This window comes from Salvia hispanica, chromosome 3 (assembly GCF_029641045.1).
Source record: "Salvia hispanica isolate PSC_SH4W2 chromosome 3, Shi_PSC_v1, whole genome shotgun sequence".
Lineage (NCBI taxonomy): Eukaryota > Viridiplantae > Streptophyta > Magnoliopsida > Lamiales > Lamiaceae > Salvia > Salvia hispanica.
This window is the reverse complement of record NC_142694.1, coordinates 24,897,544-24,917,862: the sequence shown is the minus strand read 5'-3', so window position 1 is coordinate 24,917,862 and position 20,319 is coordinate 24,897,544. Positions and strand designations below refer to the sequence as shown.

The 20,319-nt window shown below is 36.1% G+C and overlaps 2 protein-coding genes across 2 annotated transcripts; both read right to left on the bottom strand.

Moving 5' to 3' along the window:
- Nucleotides 1-13,170: 13,170 nt before the first annotated feature.
- On the bottom strand, nucleotides 13,171-14,195 carry LOC125209701 (uncharacterized). The gene has a single exon (XM_048109287.2). The coding sequence runs from the start codon at nucleotides 14,123-14,125 to the stop codon at nucleotides 13,334-13,336; it is 792 nt and encodes a 263-aa protein (XP_047965244.1). The 5' UTR covers nucleotides 14,126-14,195; the 3' UTR covers nucleotides 13,171-13,333.
- A 3,272-nt stretch (nucleotides 14,196-17,467) lies between these two features.
- On the bottom strand, nucleotides 17,468-19,811 carry LOC125213678 (large ribosomal subunit protein uL4-like). The gene is made up of 2 exons (XM_048114348.2): nucleotides 18,658-19,811; nucleotides 17,468-17,787 (listed from the first exon to the last, which is right to left on the bottom strand). Exons 1-2 carry the CDS (start codon nucleotides 19,759-19,761, stop codon nucleotides 17,674-17,676), a joined length of 1,218 nt encoding a protein of 405 aa, XP_047970305.1. The 5' UTR covers nucleotides 19,762-19,811; the 3' UTR covers nucleotides 17,468-17,673.
- Nucleotides 19,812-20,319: the final 508 nt, after the last annotated feature.

Genomic DNA, 20,319 nt, shown 5'->3' with positions numbered 1-20,319 from the left:
CGCGGCGCTTTGGAGGCTGAGATTGAACGCTTCGGATTCGTTAGCGGCGATTGGATTGTGGATTTGATGTGAAGCTGAGGATGCAGAGGACTCTGATTTGATTAAGTAGGTGATTATGGCGAGTGTGATTAGGGTTAGGGAGATGAAGAACAATTTGAATGCGAGGAGGAGTCTATTGTATCTATTGCGGTATGCTGCTAACTCCAATTGCTGTTGAGTGCTTTTCCCTTCTTCCATTGATGAGTGAGAGATAGAGTTGGGAAGAATGGGTGAGAGAAAATGACAGTAGTAGAAGATAATATTATTAGTATTGAAGATGTTAAGAAATTTCGCATGCCATTTCATGTTCACCTAAATTTAATGGCACCTTAAATTCTACTCCTCCTTCCTCGTTACCATTAGGATTTTTTTTTATTAATATTTCGTGTTCTTCATTTATAAAAATCTCATTTCAATTTTATTACTCCCTCCGTCCCTCATAATTTTACACATTTTGCCCGACACGAATTTTAAAAAAATGTAATGAAAAGTGACTTGAAATAGTTGGTGGGATGTGGGTCTTACTTTTAAAGTATTAGCTTTATAATAAAATGTGAGTAGGAATGAATTAGTGGATTATGCGGTCCACTACAAAAAATAGTAAAAGTGAAATGGGTAAGAGCATCCGCATCGCTGGCTCGATGCTGGCTCGGTCTCGTCTCGACGAGACGAGCCAGCATCGACACAGCGTTGCAAAGCTCGTCTCGTCTCGACGAGACGAGACATCTCGTCGCGCGACGCGTGCCGGCGAGGCCGGCCTCGAGCTGGCGAGACGACGCGCGTGCCCACGTGGCGCGCGCTGGAGCATGGCGTGACGCCCACTCGCCGGCCCGCGAGTGGGCGTCGGAATTATGACGTAATAATTTATTTTTTTTATAAATTTGAAAAATTCGAATTTAATAAATAAATAAAAAATTACAAACGGTCGAATTTTTTTTTAAAAAAAAAATCTTTTATTATTCTATAAATATACTTCATACTCCATTCACCATTTTACACTCAAACACTCTCATTCTTCTTCTATTTTACACACAAACACTACTCTCAAATTGTTGAAAAAATGTCCGGCGATGGAAACTCCAGCGGCTCCGGCAGGCGGCACTCCGGCGGGTTCGACTTGAACTCGTTCGACGATCGGGCGAGCATGTACAACTGTTTGGGTACTCCCGGTTCGTCGTCGGGCACCCAAGCCTCGACCACTTCGCCGGCGTACCAAACACCACATTTTGATGTGGATGCATACTATCGTCCCTCCCCCCCCCAGAGGTACGGGCAATCGCCGGGATTATCCCAAATTCCGGAGAATTTTTTGGCGCCTGAACGCACTTTGCCCGACTGGCCAATAGGTGGACGCTCCGGCTCCGGCAGGATCGGCCTCAGGCTCGACGTCAATGCCAAGGAGGAAGAGGAGGAAGCGGAGGAAGAGGTTGTGGGAGACGGCACTCGTCATCCATACAACCAAGACGAGACGTTGGCTCTGTACGACGCTTGGATCAGTGTCTCGTACGATCCTGTCGTCGGGAATCAACAAACCAACAAGTGTTTTTGGCAAAAAGTCACCGAAGTTTACAACGCACGAAGGCCGAAGAAGACCGTTGCCCGCAACGTGAAGATGCTCCGCAGTCATTGGGACCGATGCGACAGAGATGTCAAAATTTTTTGCGCGATATACAGGGCAGAAGAGGCGAATTATCAGAGCGGAGCCAGTGGAGCCGACATTCTGAGAGCGGCGTTGCGGGTCTTCAAAGACGACATCGGTAAAGATTTCAAGTTTGTCGATGTTTGGTCGCAAGTCCACCACCTTGAAAGGTGGGCTGGCGGTGTCGAGTCGGGCGTGAAACGCACGAAGCACACGGCACGTGGCCACTACTCGTCTAGTGATGCGGCGAAGGCAACACCTCACGTGAGGGCACGCCAACCGATGATGCAGGGGGGTCTTCTTCCGGTACACGACGTCGGCCGCAAGGGAACAAGGCGGCGAAGGCGGCTAGAGCGAGGGGGAGAGGGAGGGGCCGCGGCGAATCAAGCCAGGCGGGCGAGGGCTCGGGCTCCGGCACGGGCATGGGCACGAACACCTTAATGTCCATGTACCTGGTCGCCACGATGGCTGACCTTTCAAAAATGACTCTTGCCCAAGTTTCAGCCCATATGGCCGGAATTGAGTATATGAAAGCTCAACTTGGTATAGGGAACTTGGGTGCACCGCCGACTTCGGGGGATGATGATTCGCCGGCGGAGTAGTTTTTATAGTTTAATTTAGAGTATTTTAATTATGTATTTTTTTTATTTTTTAGAATTTTAAATTATGTATTTTTTTTTATTTTTTAGGCTTTTAAATTGTAATATTTATTTTATTTAATGAAGTGTGTTTTTATTAATTGAATTTGTTGGAATTAAAAATAAAAAATGAAATTGAATGAATAGTTAAGAGATGGTTAAGAGATAAAGGGATGCAGGATGAGCTGAAAAGTACAGTGGGGCCCATGAATAGTTAAGAGATGAGACGGTTAAGAGACGGATAAGAGACAGCGTTGCGAATGGCCTAAAATTATGTGGGACGGCCCAAAATGGAATACTGGATAAAATTATGTGGGATGGATGGAGTAAATGATAAGTATATTTTACATTTTATTGATTTAATTTTTATTTAATTTAGTATAAAAGAAATTTATAAAAGTGAAATAATGTATATCATCTTTAACTTACTTTTTAAAATCACATGTTTTCATATTCATTTCTTTCACTTTAAGTGATACTCCACATTTTCTTTTATAGAGATCTTATTCATAATTGACACATTTCTTAATGTAGAAATGTCACTGTAGAAATGTCATTGTCTCAATTTTATTCTCTCTACTCAACTTACAAAATAAAAATACATAAAATATTTTATCCAATAGAAAACACACCGTTTAAAATAAGACAAATGGAATATTTTTTTAAGATGGTAAAATTTAAAATGGATTCGTAATCATAGTGGAAGAAGTAATCAATTTCACTTAGAAAATAGAAAGTGAATAAATTTACTTGACTCATAGATAGGAGTGTAACGGTACCCGAACCCAAAAATTCGGGTACTCGAACCCGAAATCTCAAAAATATCATATCTAATATCCGACTCGTATGTGAATTAGGGTATCCTAATATCCGATGCGGGTACCCGAAACTGGACATATCTAATATCCGACTCGTATGTGAATTAGGGTATCCTAATATCCGATGCGGGTACCCGAACCCAGTTTCGGGTACCCATAAACCCGAAATTGTTATATTTAAAATTTATTCTTTTATATAAATTAAATTGTGATGAGAATAGAAATTGTTAAAAATAACACAATATTTATACTATTTATTGACTGTAATTCTATATTATATAAAATAGACATTAGACAAATAGATACTACTTAATTTTAAAATAAATTTTTTTTTGCAATTTGAAACATAAAAGAGATTAAAATAATTTTTTAAGACATTAAATGAACATTTAAATAAAATGGAGAAAGCATAACTAATTAACTATATATTTTCAAAAGATAACAAGTAAGAACATAAATAATATAACATGAACCGAACACGAATGTAAAGATAACACGAATGTAACATGAACCAAACATAATCCAACTAGTAAACTAAGAGCATCCACAATGGATGCCCTAGTGGGAGGCCTAGTGAGAGCCCTAGTGGTTGCCACATCAGCATGTCCTATCTTTCTGCAATGGTGGAGCCCTAGTGGATGCTCTATCTCTTATCCATTTTTCATTTCAATTTCAATGTTATTTTTATTTTCACATATTATAAATAGAAAAATTAAATACTAAATTAAATGAAAATTATGCATTACTTAATTTTAAAAAAAAAGAATTTATAAATTTCATATTTAATTTTAATCAAATAAAAAATAGAAAAATATAAATACACTATTATAGAACACAATAAATTTAAATAAAACACTTACATTAATCGAATAAAATGGAAAAAGTATAAAGGTCGAAGTAAAAAGAATATGTTGAGTTTGGGGCTTGAACACACAACCTCTATAGTTTTACAAGATACATTTACCATTAGGCTAAACATAGATTATGTATTGTAATCAAACAAATTTTTACGTAAAGCAACAAAAAACTCTCTTTTAAGTGTAAAACTAATTGTCCCACATCGAAATCACAAAGAAATTTGGAGTTGAAAACCTATCTATAAAACTACCATTTGTCCCACATCGAAATCACAATGAAAGTTGGAGTTGAAAACCTATCTATAAAAGGTTTACTCAAGTAATGCAAAACTTGCTCATATAGTGTGAAGGATTATATTCTACAAAATATATTCTTTCACTAATTCACGGATCCGTCTTTTAATATGGATCGTTGTGAAATTATAGTTTTTTTATTTCAAGTTAAAAAATGATTTTTTAATTTAAAAATTGATTTTTTAGAATTAAAAATCGGTTTTTATAATTAAAAATCAATTTTTTTATAATTTTTTTTAAAAGATCGGGCTCAGGCGTTTTGTTGCAATGGGCGCCCGATCTCACGCCCGATGGATCGGGCAAGAGATCGGTCGCGGCCGAATGTTCGGTTGTCCTCGGGCGTGCCCGACATTTGCAATGGATGCCCGACGACGCCCGAGCTCGATCTCGGACGATCGGGCATGAGATCTACAAATACATAATTAATCGGGTATTAGTCGGGTACCCTAAATCCGAAAAATCCTAACATTAACTACCCAAACCCTTACCCGAACCCATAATTTCGGGTTTCGGGTACCCAAAACCCGTCGGGTATTGGGACTGGGTCGGGAATACCCAAAACCTACGGATTAAATTTTCAGGCCTACTCATAGACGTGGGTCAATGTGGTATTTTTCTGAAATTGGCACAATTTTATCTATCGACCCTCTTCCTCTATTTCTGAAATTGAGTTAAAACTATTGAACATAAAGATTAAGAAATTGTTTAGAAAATAGAAAAGAGGAATAAAGTACGAAAGATAAATAGATGGTAAAATATGTTATGAAATACAATAATAGTGATTAAAAATTTTATTTTTTTATAAAAAATACTCAATTTAAGATATTAAAAAAAATATAACTCAATTTAATTTAGACATAGAGGAAGTAAAAGTAGTAGTACTACTAACTACACCCTCCGTAGTCCGTTCTATAGTAATAGAGTCATTTTGATATTTTGGTACGTTCCATAATAGTAGAGTCATTTCATTTTTTGGTAAAAGTCAAAACATTTCTTCTCACCTACTTTACTCTCTCTTATTTTATTCTCTCTACATCTCTCTACTTTTTTCATTTCCTACTCTATTCTTCATTTACTTAACTCGTCTAACACAACTTTTTTTTAATCTCCGTGCCGAAAAGAAATGTCTCAACTACTATGGAACAACGGAGGGAGTACTAGATTTGATTGAGTGACTGATTGAGATTTGTAAAGTTGGTCAACGTCAACCAATTTCCTCATAACCACTTAATTAGGGATGCATAAAAGTGAAAGTATTGCAGTGTGGACTCCGATCATTGAAAATTTTGGCTTTTGCTACTGGCCTATCCACTTTGTTATTTTCTACAAGTACGTGTATAAATGAGATAGTGGGTTGACTGGGTCCTTTATCTACTCTACCATAACCCCAAGGTCAGTTTACTTTGCATGTTAGGTCAAGAAAAATATTTTCATATTAATCTTAAATATGTTTATTTAACAAATCACAATTTTTGATGAGTTCTTAAAATGATCTCAGACTCAAACTGTATTCATGTAATTATAAAATTGCAAATCAAACAATCTATCAAAAAATTATATACACTCCAAAAGTCCAAAAGTAGTTAGATTATAACTCTCTCTTGACTTCTCATATCTATCATCCAAAGTAAATACACGAAATTTAAAATTTTAAAAATAGTTTTTCCAATGAAAAATGAACAAATTATCAAAATCAGTTTATAAACAAAAGTTATTGAGCTATTTTAGCATCCCCTTAATTTCAGATAGAAATAACCTTTCTTTACATGCACGAGTCACGACCACATATCTAATTTCCAACTGTCCACATAGAGGCAAACTTCTTTTTGTTAAATAGCTACATTTATCATATTTTAATTCTTTTGAAAAATATTTAATGAAATAAGAAAATATATCGAGTGAGAGACTCTACCCAGAAGTTTCTTGGAGTGGAATGGTCAAAGAATAGTTGCCAGGGTTGGCGTGGATTGACATTATTAAAAAAAGAATTCGAGAAAAATATTAAAAATTTAAGTAAAGGTTAAAAGTAGTAGTAGTAGTAGTAGTACTATAAGATTTTAGTGGACTATGAAGAGTGCTTTTGTCATTATTATTAAAGAAACGATCACATTTTCCTTTATGTCAGAATTCAAGTAGTAAAATTAAGGTATCCATGAACTATATGCGAGACTGCACCGTTAATATTCGAAAAACAAATAAAATGTTCTTATATAAACTAACGTTAACAAGGAAAATATATTTCTCCCCACCCCATTTCTTGATTCAAAAGCCAGACTTGAAGCTGACATGAATTGCTATTGCCAGAACAAGAAGTATAACAACACAATGAACAAGTACATCACACTATACAAACAAACCAAAAACCCATAATCAAGACCATACAAGTGATTCCTACTTAAACTGAAAAAATAACTATAAATATAATTATAACCCTCATCATCCAAATAATTAAAACTAGAATAAAAATCATCAAAAACAAGCTGCCTCTTGTTGAAAAGCGAGATGTAATTAACCAAGAGCTTCCTTCCTTTCTCCACTCCCATTCTCACTTCCTCCACTCCATCAATCTCCCTCAACGCCAATAAACAATTGCTACTACTATTCTTGATCACACTTTCAACTTCATCACTGATGGCTAGACGCTCGAGCCATATAGATCCGAACGACGCATTGAGGCGACTCAATGAGCCGCCTATCAGAGTTTGGCACGTGGAGAGCCCGGGCTCGGCTAGGGAAGCGGCGGTGTGGTTGAGCTGGGTGATGAGGAGTTGAAGGGACGTGGCTAAGAGGAGGGTCGGGCCGAGCTGGTGGGCCGTGGCGGACATGGAGTGGCGGCATAGTTTGGGGTGGGGAGTGAGATGGCAGTAGAAATCGGAGAGGCCCGAAGCGTAAGGGCTGGGCCGTTCGGGTTTTTTCCGGTTCTTGTTGTAGATGTAGTAGAGGATGAGGATGGCGAGGATGAGGACGACGAGGATGCGTAGAAGGAAGAGGATTTTGGGTTTGAGGTTCTTGATTTTGGGGGTTGTGAATGTGATGGATTGTTTTGGAGAAGGGGTGTTTCTTGTGTGGAGATGCTCAAGGTTGTTTCTTGAGTCATGTTTGTGGGAATAATGTGTCTTGTTTTTAGCTTATTTGGGTGGTTTGTTTGGGTATTTATGTCGTCAATAAAAGTATAAATGCAAAAAGAATTTGTTGGTAAAACGTGTGAAATGTGTTTAGGCGATGTAGCACACCAGTAAATACACAAATTAATTAGGAGTAGTAATTTAGTAGACTTAATGAAACATTGGATACATTGGACACGCGCGTTCAAGAATGGCTAACTGCTTTTTATTCAGGATAATTTGAACGCAATTACATTCATTTAAATTATACCAAAAGGAGTTTTATGGCTATCAATTTGATTGGTCTCCATTGTTTGAAGTTCATGTATTCTCTATAGTGGCATTCAGTTTCCTAAATAAAATAATAGTAAAAGATATTACTCCATTTAAGATTAAGTTAGTGATATTATTTTAGTTAGAATGGATTGACTATAACTAATTATCACGATATATATAAGGATTTTAGTTGACTTTGTCTGCTGCATTTGCTCCTCTTTTAATGCAACTGTCAGCTCATACATTGCCTTCCTTCATTTTGCATAATCTTTGTGTGGTACATTATGTTATTCCTATTAGGCAACCTTAGAAAAATTTGCTAGTGTTCTCGGCACCAACCCAATTCACAATGTTCCTAACCAATCACAATGTGTGATTGTAATCTTTCTTTGACCAACAGTTTTTTACTTTTAATTATATAGCATAGTAACGGTAACATTATGTAATTCTAAAAAAGTTACTCTTTAATAACCATGTTTAAAATGAAATAATCATCTTAATTATTAATTTTTTTTGAAAAAATATTTAATTTAATTTTCCTATGCATATTTAGGCATATGTGTATGCGTTGACGAAGTCAAAGAGTATTTTCTCTAGTTTGTGCCCGCCTGTGGATAGTAATTAATTAAAAAATTTACTATAACCAGACACCAAAAATGGATCTTTACGAATGGATGGGAATCAGGAGCTCACTTCCGAGATTAATTAGTTGTATTCTCCATATTATATAGGCACTAATCACTTATCAGCATCTTAGTATCAAATTAAGCTCCTTTAAAAAAAATGGACATGAACATTAACAAGAAAATGGAGTATATAAGTACTATTTCTTCCCACCTCAAAAGCCAAGACTTGAAGCTATTGCCAGAACAAGAAGTAGAGCAACGCTGTGAACAAGTACATCACGCTGTACAAACATACCAAAAACACATAATCAATGCCATACCAGTAGAACCTATTATAACCAAAAAAGTAACTGAAAACATAATTATATCCCTCATCTTCTTCATAAATAAAACGAGTGTAAAAATCATTAATCACATCCACTCTGTTATGGAAAAGCGAGATGAAGTTGTCCCACAGCTTCCTTCCTTCCTCCACTCCCAATTTCACTTCCTCCACTCCCTCAATCCCACGCAACGCCAATAAACAGTCATCACTGTTACTCTCGATCACGCCTTGGACAGCTTCATCCTCGATCAATTCGTTGAACTCCACGTAAGCGAAATATTCAAGCCCTGCCGATGATCCATTGAGCCGGCTCAGCGAGTCTCGTATCAGAGTCTGACACGTGGACAGGCCCGGCCCGGCCCGAGAAGCGTTGAGGGTTCTGGATATTGAAACTGTGGTGTGGTTGAGCTGGGTGATGACGAGTTGAAGGGATGTCGCGAAGAGGAGGGACGGGCCGGGCTGGAGGGCCGTGGCGTTGGTGACGGAGGACATGGAGCGGCGGCATAGTTTGGGGTGGGGAGTGAGGTGGCAGTAGAAATCGGAGAGGCCCGATTCGTAGGGGCTGAGGGGTGAGGGCCTTTTCGGGTTCTTGCTATAGATGAAGTAGAGGATGAGGATGGCGAGGATGAGGACGACAAGGATGCGTAAAAGGAAGAAGATTTTGGGTTTGAGGTTCTTGATTTTGGGGTGTGGTTGTGAATCTTCACGTGATGGATTGTTTTGGAGAAGAGGGGTTTCTTGCGTGGAGATGCTCAGGCTTGTTTCATCGGTCATGTTTGTGGGGATAATTTTTTTTTTTTTTTTTTGGTTATTTAAGGATTTAAAAATGGATAAAGAATTTTTGGTAAATCGTGTGGAAAGTTTGTTTGGCTAGCTTTAAGTCAACTGTCGGAGTGGATGTGGCACCCACACCATTAATTAATGGTACGTATACAATAATTAGATTGGAAGACTTGAGGCAATTTCGTGTCACAAGGTATCATTTGATTGTCAAGAATGGCTGCCTTCAATGCATTATTGGTTTTTAATTAAAATAATATTTTTTCATTAATTTTGACGTGGGCCGTGTTTGGTTGGACTATTTCATAGGAGTATTTTTTATTATTTTTTCTTTTTTAGAGCATCCATAATGGGGCAGACGATGCGACGGACGATGCATCGTCCGCCCCTTAGTCCTCCATTGCAGCAACCCGCTCTAAGCCCATTCCTTAGTCCGCGGACTATGCACACATTTTTGCATAGTCCGGCCTATAGTCCGCCCCATTGCAGGGGGGACGGACTATGGCCACATTTTTCTTTTTTCTTTTTATATTTTCTTCTATATATATCACCAATTTTTTTACTTCATTTCACACATTTCACTTTACTCTCTTCCCCGTCTCAATTTCTCTCTAAATTCAATAATGAATTCCGACGATTTCCATATTTGTGAGCATAAAAAAAATAAAAAATAAATAAATACTGACAATAGGACATGTCTTTAATTTGTGGTGTTTTTATATTTTTATTCTTACTAATTGATATATTTGCAAACATAAAAAATAGGATTAATGAATTTTTGTAGTGTTTAAATATTCAAATAATAAGTAAAATGCTTAGGGCGGGCTATAATCCGCCTCATTGCAGGTGGAAGAGGCGGAGGATAAAATGCTGATGTGGCGGTGCATAGGGCGGAGCTTAGGGTATCGTATAGTCCGTCCCATTGTGGATGCCCTTATTATAAGTGACAAATAAATCTTTCTTTTTTATTATAAGTGACAAATAAATCGCAAATACTATTAAGTCATTTAAGTCACATTTCTTTATATAATCAATTAGATTAATCAAATGCAAATTCTAAAGATTGTACAAATTCAAAATTATTTTCTGTATCTTTAGAAAATGTCTATAAATAACAATATAGAGTTTGCATTTTATTAATACACTATATATAACCAATAATATTATATTTCCTTTGAAGCTTAATAATAGCCTGTATTTACTATTATAAGAGGTTCTTTAAAATTAGACCAATCCTATTTAAATAAAAGTTTCACTCTAATGAGGTGGGTCTCATTCTCTATTAACAACAATCCAATCACTTTTTCTTTCTTTACTTTACTAATTATGTATTAAAATTCGTATTGTTTCAAAAATTATTTACTCCCTCTGTTTTTTAAAAATAGGGACATTTGAAATGACACGGGTTTTAATACAAAATTTGGCAAAGTGTGTGAGAGAGAGAAAGAGAAAAATTGGTAAAGTAAGAGAGAAAAAAAAATTGGTAAAGTAAAAGAGAGGAAAAAAATTTGGTAAAGTAAGAGAGAAAGAAAAAAAAGTAATGGAATTAATATTAGTGGATTATGAGGCTCACTTAAAGTTGTTAATTGTAGTGGTATAAGTTGTTAATTATAGTGGTATAAGTGGTAAATAAATTGATATATAAGGATGTAAAGATTTCTAAAAATAGAAAGCTTGAAAGTTGCTCTTTTTAAAAAACGGACTAAAAAGAAAAGAGTTGTATTTATAAGAAACGAAGGAAATAATTTTTAAAGATGACGAAAGTATAAAAGTAAGATACTATTAATTTTTTCGATTTACTTTTTTATACTCCCCCCGTCGTGTTGTGGTTAAAACCACAGCACCCCATGTTGTGCCATAAAACGCATAAATTCACTAATGAAACAACATCGATCATTTAATATTCAATTCATCCTACCACCCCCACCCCCCACCCCCCACCCCCATTCCAACACTACACCCCCTACCCCTACCCCACGTTTTCTATTAATCTCTCACCGTAAGTTGATAAACAATTTTTTTAATCTCCACTTAACAGTTAACATTATTCTTTTAATAATTTGGCAGGAAACTTGGGATGAACTATTTCTTTTAATTCATTTATTTTTTAGGTAACAAATTCTATTGAGAATTCTTTTTATAATTATAATATTTTTAGATATATTTAGTTACACTAATATTTCATATTTATTAATTCTTTTTGTAAATTGACTATTTATTGATTGAGTTTCAATAACATGCATTTGATTTAAAAGTAAGTAAAATATTAAGGAAAAGAAGTAAATTTCTGTTAAACCACTACATACACTTTTTTGTTTTCTTTTAATATTTTTTAAGGAATATCTTTTATATTTTTAATAACAAAATCTAAATTAAATATCAAAATGACTTATAATTAAAAAGATAAAGACAAAAATAAATTATATTTAACATAATGTAAAATAAAGAAATCTTAATAAAGAATTAAAGAATTTAGTAGTACACACCTTTAAGTATATATTCCAAACAAAATGTAATGTAAATGAATTAATAGAAAACGTGGGGTAGGGGTAAGGGGTGTAGTGGGGGTATGGGTGGTAGGATGAATTGAATATTAAATGATTGATGTCGTTTCATTAGTGAATTTATGTGTTTTATGGCACAGTATGGGGTGTTGTGGTTTTAACCACAGCACCGGATCCTCACCTCCATAAAGATAGTTCCATTTTGACCCAGTACGGGTTTTAAGAAATGTAATGAAAAGGGAGTTGAAAAAGTTGGTGGGGTGTGAGTCCTACTTTTAAAGTATTAGTTTTATAATAAAATGTGAATAGGAATGAGTTGGTGGAATATGAGGTCCACTACCAAAAATGGTAAAAGTGAAATGGGACAAACTTTGTGGGACGGACGAAAATGAAAAAATGAGACAATCTTTATGGGGCCGAGGGAGTATTTTAAACAATAAATCTATGTGACCAAATTTTGTACAACTAAATTTTTATTTATTTGACAAAAAAATAGATTTATTTATGAATTTAATTAAAATATTAGATACATATATAGTACATGGAAAGTGCATAATATTGTGGTTATATATTTATGATTTTTTATAATTTTTTTATTTTTTTAGAATTATATATGTAACTAGTGCCTACTTTAATTCAAATTTTAAAAATAATAGAAAGAAAATTCAAATATAAATATAAAAAATGAGGTTAAAGGCTAATAAGTCTTTTTAACTTATCCACTTACTATATTTATAATTTTAATATATAACTAATACATCAAATTATTAATATAACTTTATTTTGGTTGTACAAAATTTGATTGTTTATCATTGCTCTTTTTAAAACACATGTCAACACAAATGAAGATCATTCAATGGGGAAGAAAGTATCTTTCAATCAAAGTGTTTATCAGCATTCAATGGGGAAGAAAGTATCTTTCAATCAAAGTGTTTATCAGTGTCACTTTGACACAACATAAATGGAAATGGGAGAGGCGAAGGTCTCGAAATCCCATGCAAGCAGAGACTAGGTAAACTATCAGTAGTCAGTACATAGTTGGCAATTGGCATTCATTTTGATAGGTAAAATAACAGTGAGATAATTATAATGTATATTAAATTAAGTTAAATTTTTTTAAGATTAAATTAGTTATAATAAAGTAGATGAGATAGTTAATTTCGAAATGCTACAATATAATCTTGATATAATAGATACTACAAGCTAAAAATAGATTGTTACATACACCAAGTATTTAAGAATAAAACTTTCATAAAAAATAAAATTAGTATAATCACAAATAGGAGTATATGATTTAGATTACATTCTTGACAACATGATTACATATATGATATATATACACTCTCCCTGCTTAATTTCCAATAATTTGAAGAGAACAATTAAAATTCACATACTAATACAAATTCACATTTCAAAATTGAAATTAGTCAAAATTAAGGACGAGGCTTAATACTAAAGAAAGCGCAAAACAATCCAACAACAAAAACCCATTGGCATACACCCAGAAACACATAATCAGTCATGATTATCCTCCTCCACCGATCATCGTTATACGCCTCCAACATCTGCAATCGCGCGGCCATCCGCACCGCCCTCGCGTAGTCGATCAGAAAATCTCCGGCGCCGTTCAAGTACACCTTCACCTTCACCAGCTCCGCCGCCGCTCCAATTTTTCCCAAATCATCCAAACACGTGTCCACATCCTCCTCCGCCGCCGCGATCCGCTTCATCATCTCCGCCCTCTGCTCGTCGGTCCTCGTCTGCACGAACGGATCGGCCTCGATCGCGGCCAGAGGGCGCCGGATCTGGTCCAGCGCATCGCGCAGCGATTGGGAGCAGTTGCTGTGCGCAATTGAACCGATCAAGCGCCGGAGATCGACTGCTGCTGCTTGGAGAGAGAGACCGAAGATCTGATTCGGGTCTGAGACTAGTTTGTGGCGGATGAGGGGCTGAACGGCGCCATAACACGGCGGAGCGTCGGAATTGGCGTAGCAAAATGCTCTCAGCGCTTGATTGATGCGAGGGTTATCATGAGGCGAGGAATCGTTAGGGCGCACGAAGCGGATGAATAAGAAGGATAAGGTTAGTGTTAATAAGATGATTAGGAAGAGTAGTGAAAGGATTAGGATCTTGTTTCTTCGGCGGAATGATAATATGTTTGCGTCTTCTTCATGAGAGATGAGGCTGCTCTTTGAATTTGAAGTGTTTGGGCTTGAGGATTCCATCGATGTCGATCAACTGCGATATTATCCATATATGTATACATTAATATTGTTGTTGACGCAGACTTCTTCCTCTTTTCACTTTCCATGAGTTATTCAAAAACTATTTATTTTCAAATTTTTACACTAAAATATAGACCAGACTTCTTCCTCGAAAATTACCATTTTTTATTTTTTTTTAAAATTTATTGTTATCTCATACTCCCTCCTTAGGTTTCTCTTTTCTATTTTAGTCCCTATATGGAGTTTCAATTCATTTTTACTATTAAACGAAATTTGAAATATATTTAAGAGTAAATTGATTTTGAACATATGTTCATTTTTTTATTTTTGTCATATACTTTATCTTTTGAATTTTTGCATCCCAAACATTTCAACTCGGATCACAATTGGTTCTACACTAACAATTCCGTCAATTTTTAAACGGTTTTAATTCGATTTTGACCAATTTTGATGGTTTTAACAGTCCCATTCGAGTTTAAACCGTTTAAAAATCGATCAAAATCGGGTTAAAACCGTTTCAAAATTGACGGAATTGTCAGTGCATGACCAATTATGATCCAAGTTGAAATGTGTAGGATGTAAAAATTCAACAGATAAAATATAGAACCAAAATTATAAGATGGGCATATGTTCAGACAAAAGCGGACCTACTAAGAGACCTCCTTTTGGGGGGGGGGGGGCGGTTTCCTCTAAAATCCCCATCAATTTCTCTATTTATATTGCTCATTGGCTCAAGTGGCTAATCACTGGGCTTTGCAATTTTTGTGCCTCGGTTAAATTCCCTTGAGCCCTTTTTGACTTTTTATATTTCTATTCTCTTTTGCTATGTTTTTGGAGTATTGTTTTTTATTTTTCTTACAACTATTAGGTACAAAAAAGTTTATATTTTGTACTCATCCTTCGTGACTAACTTATTTAAAAAATCATTCATAACTAATAGTAATAAATGCACAAATTTCTCTAGTTTTCATATCATTTAATTATTTTTATCTCATTAGTCATCTTCTTCACATCTTTATAATGTCGAAACTTTTGGCAACACCGACATTTAAAAAATATCTTAGAAGTGGACCCTCCCAAAGTAAAAATTTTAGCGTCCATCACTGTATATAGAACCAGTTTTGGTCTTTACTCTAATTTTTATCTATCTCATAATCAACTTTGTTGTCTCAAATTGAATTTACGTTGACAAAGTGCAAATCAATTTATGTAAGAAGGGGGAGCTTGAAATGTTGTTTTGTAGTCCTTAATTTTATAATTTTGGTCTTTACATTTTGAATTATCCTGTCCAATATATTCGAAAATGAACCGGATTTAGTTCTTTTGGAGTAGCACCGTTTAAAAGTAACAATCACAGTTGTTTAATTAATTTTGACCGGATTAGAGATTTAAATTAGAATTATAAATTTTTTAAAAAATAAGAGAATCCCAAAATTGTGACGCCTTCGCCAACGACAGCGCCTCGGCCTGCCTTGGACGGTCACCGGCATGCGACGCCAACTGCTCCATCCCCGCGCTCTCTTTCTCTCTCTCATTCAGTTCATCCAATTCCTCTCTCTTCGGGTTGCCGCCGTCAGCAGCTCATGCTTGCCAGTGAGCGCCAGCTCTCGTATTCGTCGGTTTCGTAAGTCGCTATCGCAGGCGGTGTTTTGCGACTGCAAGTCTTTGAGTAGCCGAGACCGAGAACAGGAGGCTTAGTTCCTAGAGCTAACTTCAAATTTTATAACCTCTTTCTCATATTCCAATTTTCAATTTCGAATGATCACTGCACAATTTTAATTTCACTTATAATTCGTTGTAGTTGAGTATAGTATTCAACTTTCATCTATGTAGAATTGTGTTTGGATGGTATTTTTCTAGGTTAATTCTAGCATGTTATTCATTTCATTTCATTTTTAGTAATAATTTAATTATTTTTGAAAAAATTCTAAATTATAATCTAAATCTCTATTTCAGTAAAAATCAACTAAACAACCTTTCACTGTTATTTTTAAAAGGCGCCGCGTAAAAGGTACTGGATTCGGTCCGTTATCTAATATGTTGGACAGAATAATTCAAAATGTAAAGTTGGGACCAAAATCGTAAAATCATCAAATGTTTAGAATTACATTTGGCTCCAACTCTTTTTCGAATCAATATAACTTTTACCTAAAGAGTGAAATTGCCCGGCAAAGTAAAAAGTTAGTGATTCCATATTTATATTAATTTTAAAATAAAATGCCAGTCAATGATTTAATGTAATGTGAAAATTATTTATTAAAAAATATAAAAAATACACTAGTCTTTTTAAATCATAAACATTAAATTTTTTTTGATAATATTACTCCATCTGTCCCCCAATTCGTGTCTCATTTTGACCCGGCACGGGTTTTAAGAAATGTAAAAGAAAATAGATTGAAAAAGTTAGTAGTGTGTATGTCCTACTTTTATACTCCTATTTAGTTTTATAATACTCTCTCAGGAATCTTGTTTTTCCATTTTGGTTCGTCCACCAATAGGAGTCCCGGTTCATAATTACCATAAATGGTAAAAAGGTCTCACATTCCACCAACTCATTTCACTCACATATCATATACAAGTGAGACTCATATTCCACTAACTTTCTTCTACCCACTTTTCTTAATATTTATTAAAACTCGTGCCGGAAAGAAATGAGACTCCTATTCGTGGACGGAAGTGGTAAAGCAGAAATCGGTAAGTGGAATGCAAGGTATATTATTAAAAGTAGTAAAAGTGAAGGAGTAGAAGACGGAAGGAGTATTTTAGAGTCTTACTTTAATCTAACCTACAAAGTGAAATATTGAATATATTCATGAATATTACTACAAATGAATTTGGGGACCAAATTAAGGTAGAATAGATGATTTTGTTAGGAAAGAAGTTTGAAATATTATTTTATCCAATTAATATCCTCACAGATTTACCTTTAAATGTAAAAATTTAAAGAATACTACTCTCTCTGTTCCACAAAATATGTCACACTTGTGGGACAGACACGAAATTTTAGGATAATTTTGTTTTGTGTTAAATGGAGAAAAAAAATATAATTTTTATATTCATGTGAAAGAAATTTTTTTTCAAAAAAGAAAATATGACATCGACAAACTAAAAAGAAAAGAATGTAATCTTTTGTGAGGCGAAGGGGATATTATTATTTCCGTATAATAGTTGTATATCTTACTACAAAATGAATTATTGAATTCGTATGTATAAAAATTAATACAAATACAGACATTAAAGTTCTCTATCAAATCATAAAAATTCAATTCAATAGTAGAATGCAATAATAATATTAGTAAAATTCAGGATAAAAGGATGCAAATAATAGTAATCACACGATAGTAAGTAATAAGGTAAAAATACTTGAAATAATGTAAACCAAAATTTTTCAAACTAAAAAGGGAATAAAGAACTGAACTTGAGCTAGAACAATTACTACAGAAGTCATCCTTATCCCACACAATCAAATTCATGTCCAGCAAGGGCCCGAAAGTAACTGAGTTCAAGATTAACATAAAGACTATAACAGACTGAAATTAATATTTCGATTACTGAGATGCACCCAACCACTTTGTGAAGTTCTCGAATTCGGTGTAGTCACTGTCTGATATCATGGTCTTGTACCAGGATTTGGAAGCTGAGTTGATCGCCGAAGCTTCCTCCTGCAAGAGACAAATGACCGAATGAGTAAGATACAACAGTAAGTTACTGGGCAGGTTGCATCAAGGATGCTTTGCTTAAAATATGATTAACTTGTGCAAGAAGAATGATCAACAAAATCAGAAAGGGGCCATAATAATAAACCCCGGATCTCAGATTTATACTTCTACAAACAAGAACTAAGCAATCACTGAAGAAAACATTCAATTAGAAACAATAAAGCCTCTGAAAATTAGTACTAAAAACGGAAGAGTATAGAGGCTGACTTAGTACAGAAATCACAATCTTAAACCACAAGCAACCAAATTCAGATGTCGGATGTAGTGATAAAATTCACGAGAGGAACCTACATGTCATATTATCAAGCATAAGCTGAAAAACATCTCCTACAATTTACTACAATATGCATGACCCAGACACAATTTACTACAACAACTACAAATGAATAACGTAGGCAGAAATAAGTAGCAAACAAATGGAGTACTAATATTTCCTTCAAGGTGAATATCAAACTGACAACAAACCTAAGCTGAAACACATCTCCAAACCAAGCTACAATATGCTAACGCTAAAACAAGGCAAACAGAAATGATACTTGACAAAGTAATAAAGGTGATATCAAATTGATAACACGCCTAAACTGTAACACACATCTCCAACTCCCAGAACCAGAAACAATATGCTATATCTAAAACAAATGAAGGCAAACAGAAATAATAGCATATAGCAAAACAGAATGTAGCATAAAGATGATATAGCAAGGAAATGATCAGAATCATGCTTCATTGAAAAACTGACAAAAGCATAGCAAGTTTCTGGATGAAATATTTAATATTATGATATAAATTATGGAAACACAGAATTGGATTTACCTTAGTGATCGGTTTCCGCTTCTTGTCAATCATATCCTGTTTGGCCTTAACCCTCTGCGCCTCAGCCAAAAGTGCCATCCTCTTAGCAGCCTTGGCGTAAGGGTTCAGCTTGAGCATTACGCCCAAATTTTTCAGAGGATTCTTCTTCAGTGGCGCCCTCTTTACCTCCTCCTTGATTGGTGCCACTACAGACTGAACCTCATCGGAATTGATGATCCTAGCTAGATCAGCATTGATCATCTTCGCCCTCGGAAGAACATATCCGTTCTTCTTCTCACAAACCTTGTCAAAGGTTCCGTAAATAGCATCGAGCTGCTGGAACGCAGACTTAGTCCAGATGATAAACCTTCCGATGTGTCCTCCTGGTGCCAATTTCAGTAAATTGAGGCGAGAAACGTGAGCAATCTCAACTCCGGGAATGTTTCTGAAAGCTTTGACGAGTTTTGCCCCTTCGTTTCCGTACACAACAAGCGGACCTTTTCTGGAAACGTATCTGCGGTTACGAGCTTTGCCCTTTCCAGCCCTAATTGCCTGGCTATCCTTGGCCTTTTCCGCATCTGGATGAGCTCCGATCTGCTTCAAAACCTTCAGCGCGGCGCTGGTCTTCTCCACAGCCTCGGCGGCGTCGGAGACGACCAGCGGCAGCTCCGGAACCTCCTCAATTTTGTGGCCGCGAGCCAACACGAGCGACGGAACTGCGGACGCGGCGATCGCCGACACGACGGCGTGGCGCTTCTGCGTGACGTTGACCTGCCGGTGCCAGCGGCGCCAGATCTTGGTCGGCGCGAACATGCGGCCGCCGCGGCACATGTTGCCGAAGGCTCCCTGGCCGGCGCGGTGCGTTCCGCCGCCGGCGACGCGGGGGATACGCGAGACGGCGCGGCCGGTTCCCCAGGATTCGGCGGAGGTCTGGTGGCCGGCGCGCTTGGAGACGGCGTAGGGCTGGCGGGCGTTCTTCGAGATCTGGCCGTGGACGAAGGTGACGATATCCGGCCGGATCGCCGCCTTCATGACGTCGGGGAGGGGAAGGGAGTTGGCGTCGGTGGCCATGTCGCTCTCCAACGACTGCACGGTGACGAGGGGGCGGGCGGCGGCAGCTGACATTTCGCCGAGCTTTGGGGTCTAGGGTTTTGGCAAATGGAGCGATCACAAAATATCGAGGATTATATATTTATCCAACTTTTTTTTCCCCATTATCTTAAATTATAGGGTTTCGGCCCTTTTTTCAATTGGGCTTCTTTATCCATAATTGTTGCGAATTGAGTTTATCCAATTATTTTTATGTTAATTGTGTGTATATATCAAACTGGACGTACATTGCTCTAGTATATTTCATTCATTGTGTTAAACGCTACTATACATATTCTATTTTATCTTCGTTTAATCTACTAAACATGATTTTCTTAAATTTCATACCAACCCTGCTTTGCTTTGATATATGTTTAACTTGTTCAAGCTATAATTAACCAATAGGAAACTTCACTAAATACTTCTACAACGAAGAATGAATTTTAGATTTATATAGGTTACAACTTTTAATATTTACGGAAAGACCATTTACTTTGAAGTAATTATGGATTCGGCCCTTAGTTTTGTAATTAAGTGAGAGAATTAAAAAGAAAAATTTGACATCTATGGAATACAGGGAGTAGTAGTAGCTCA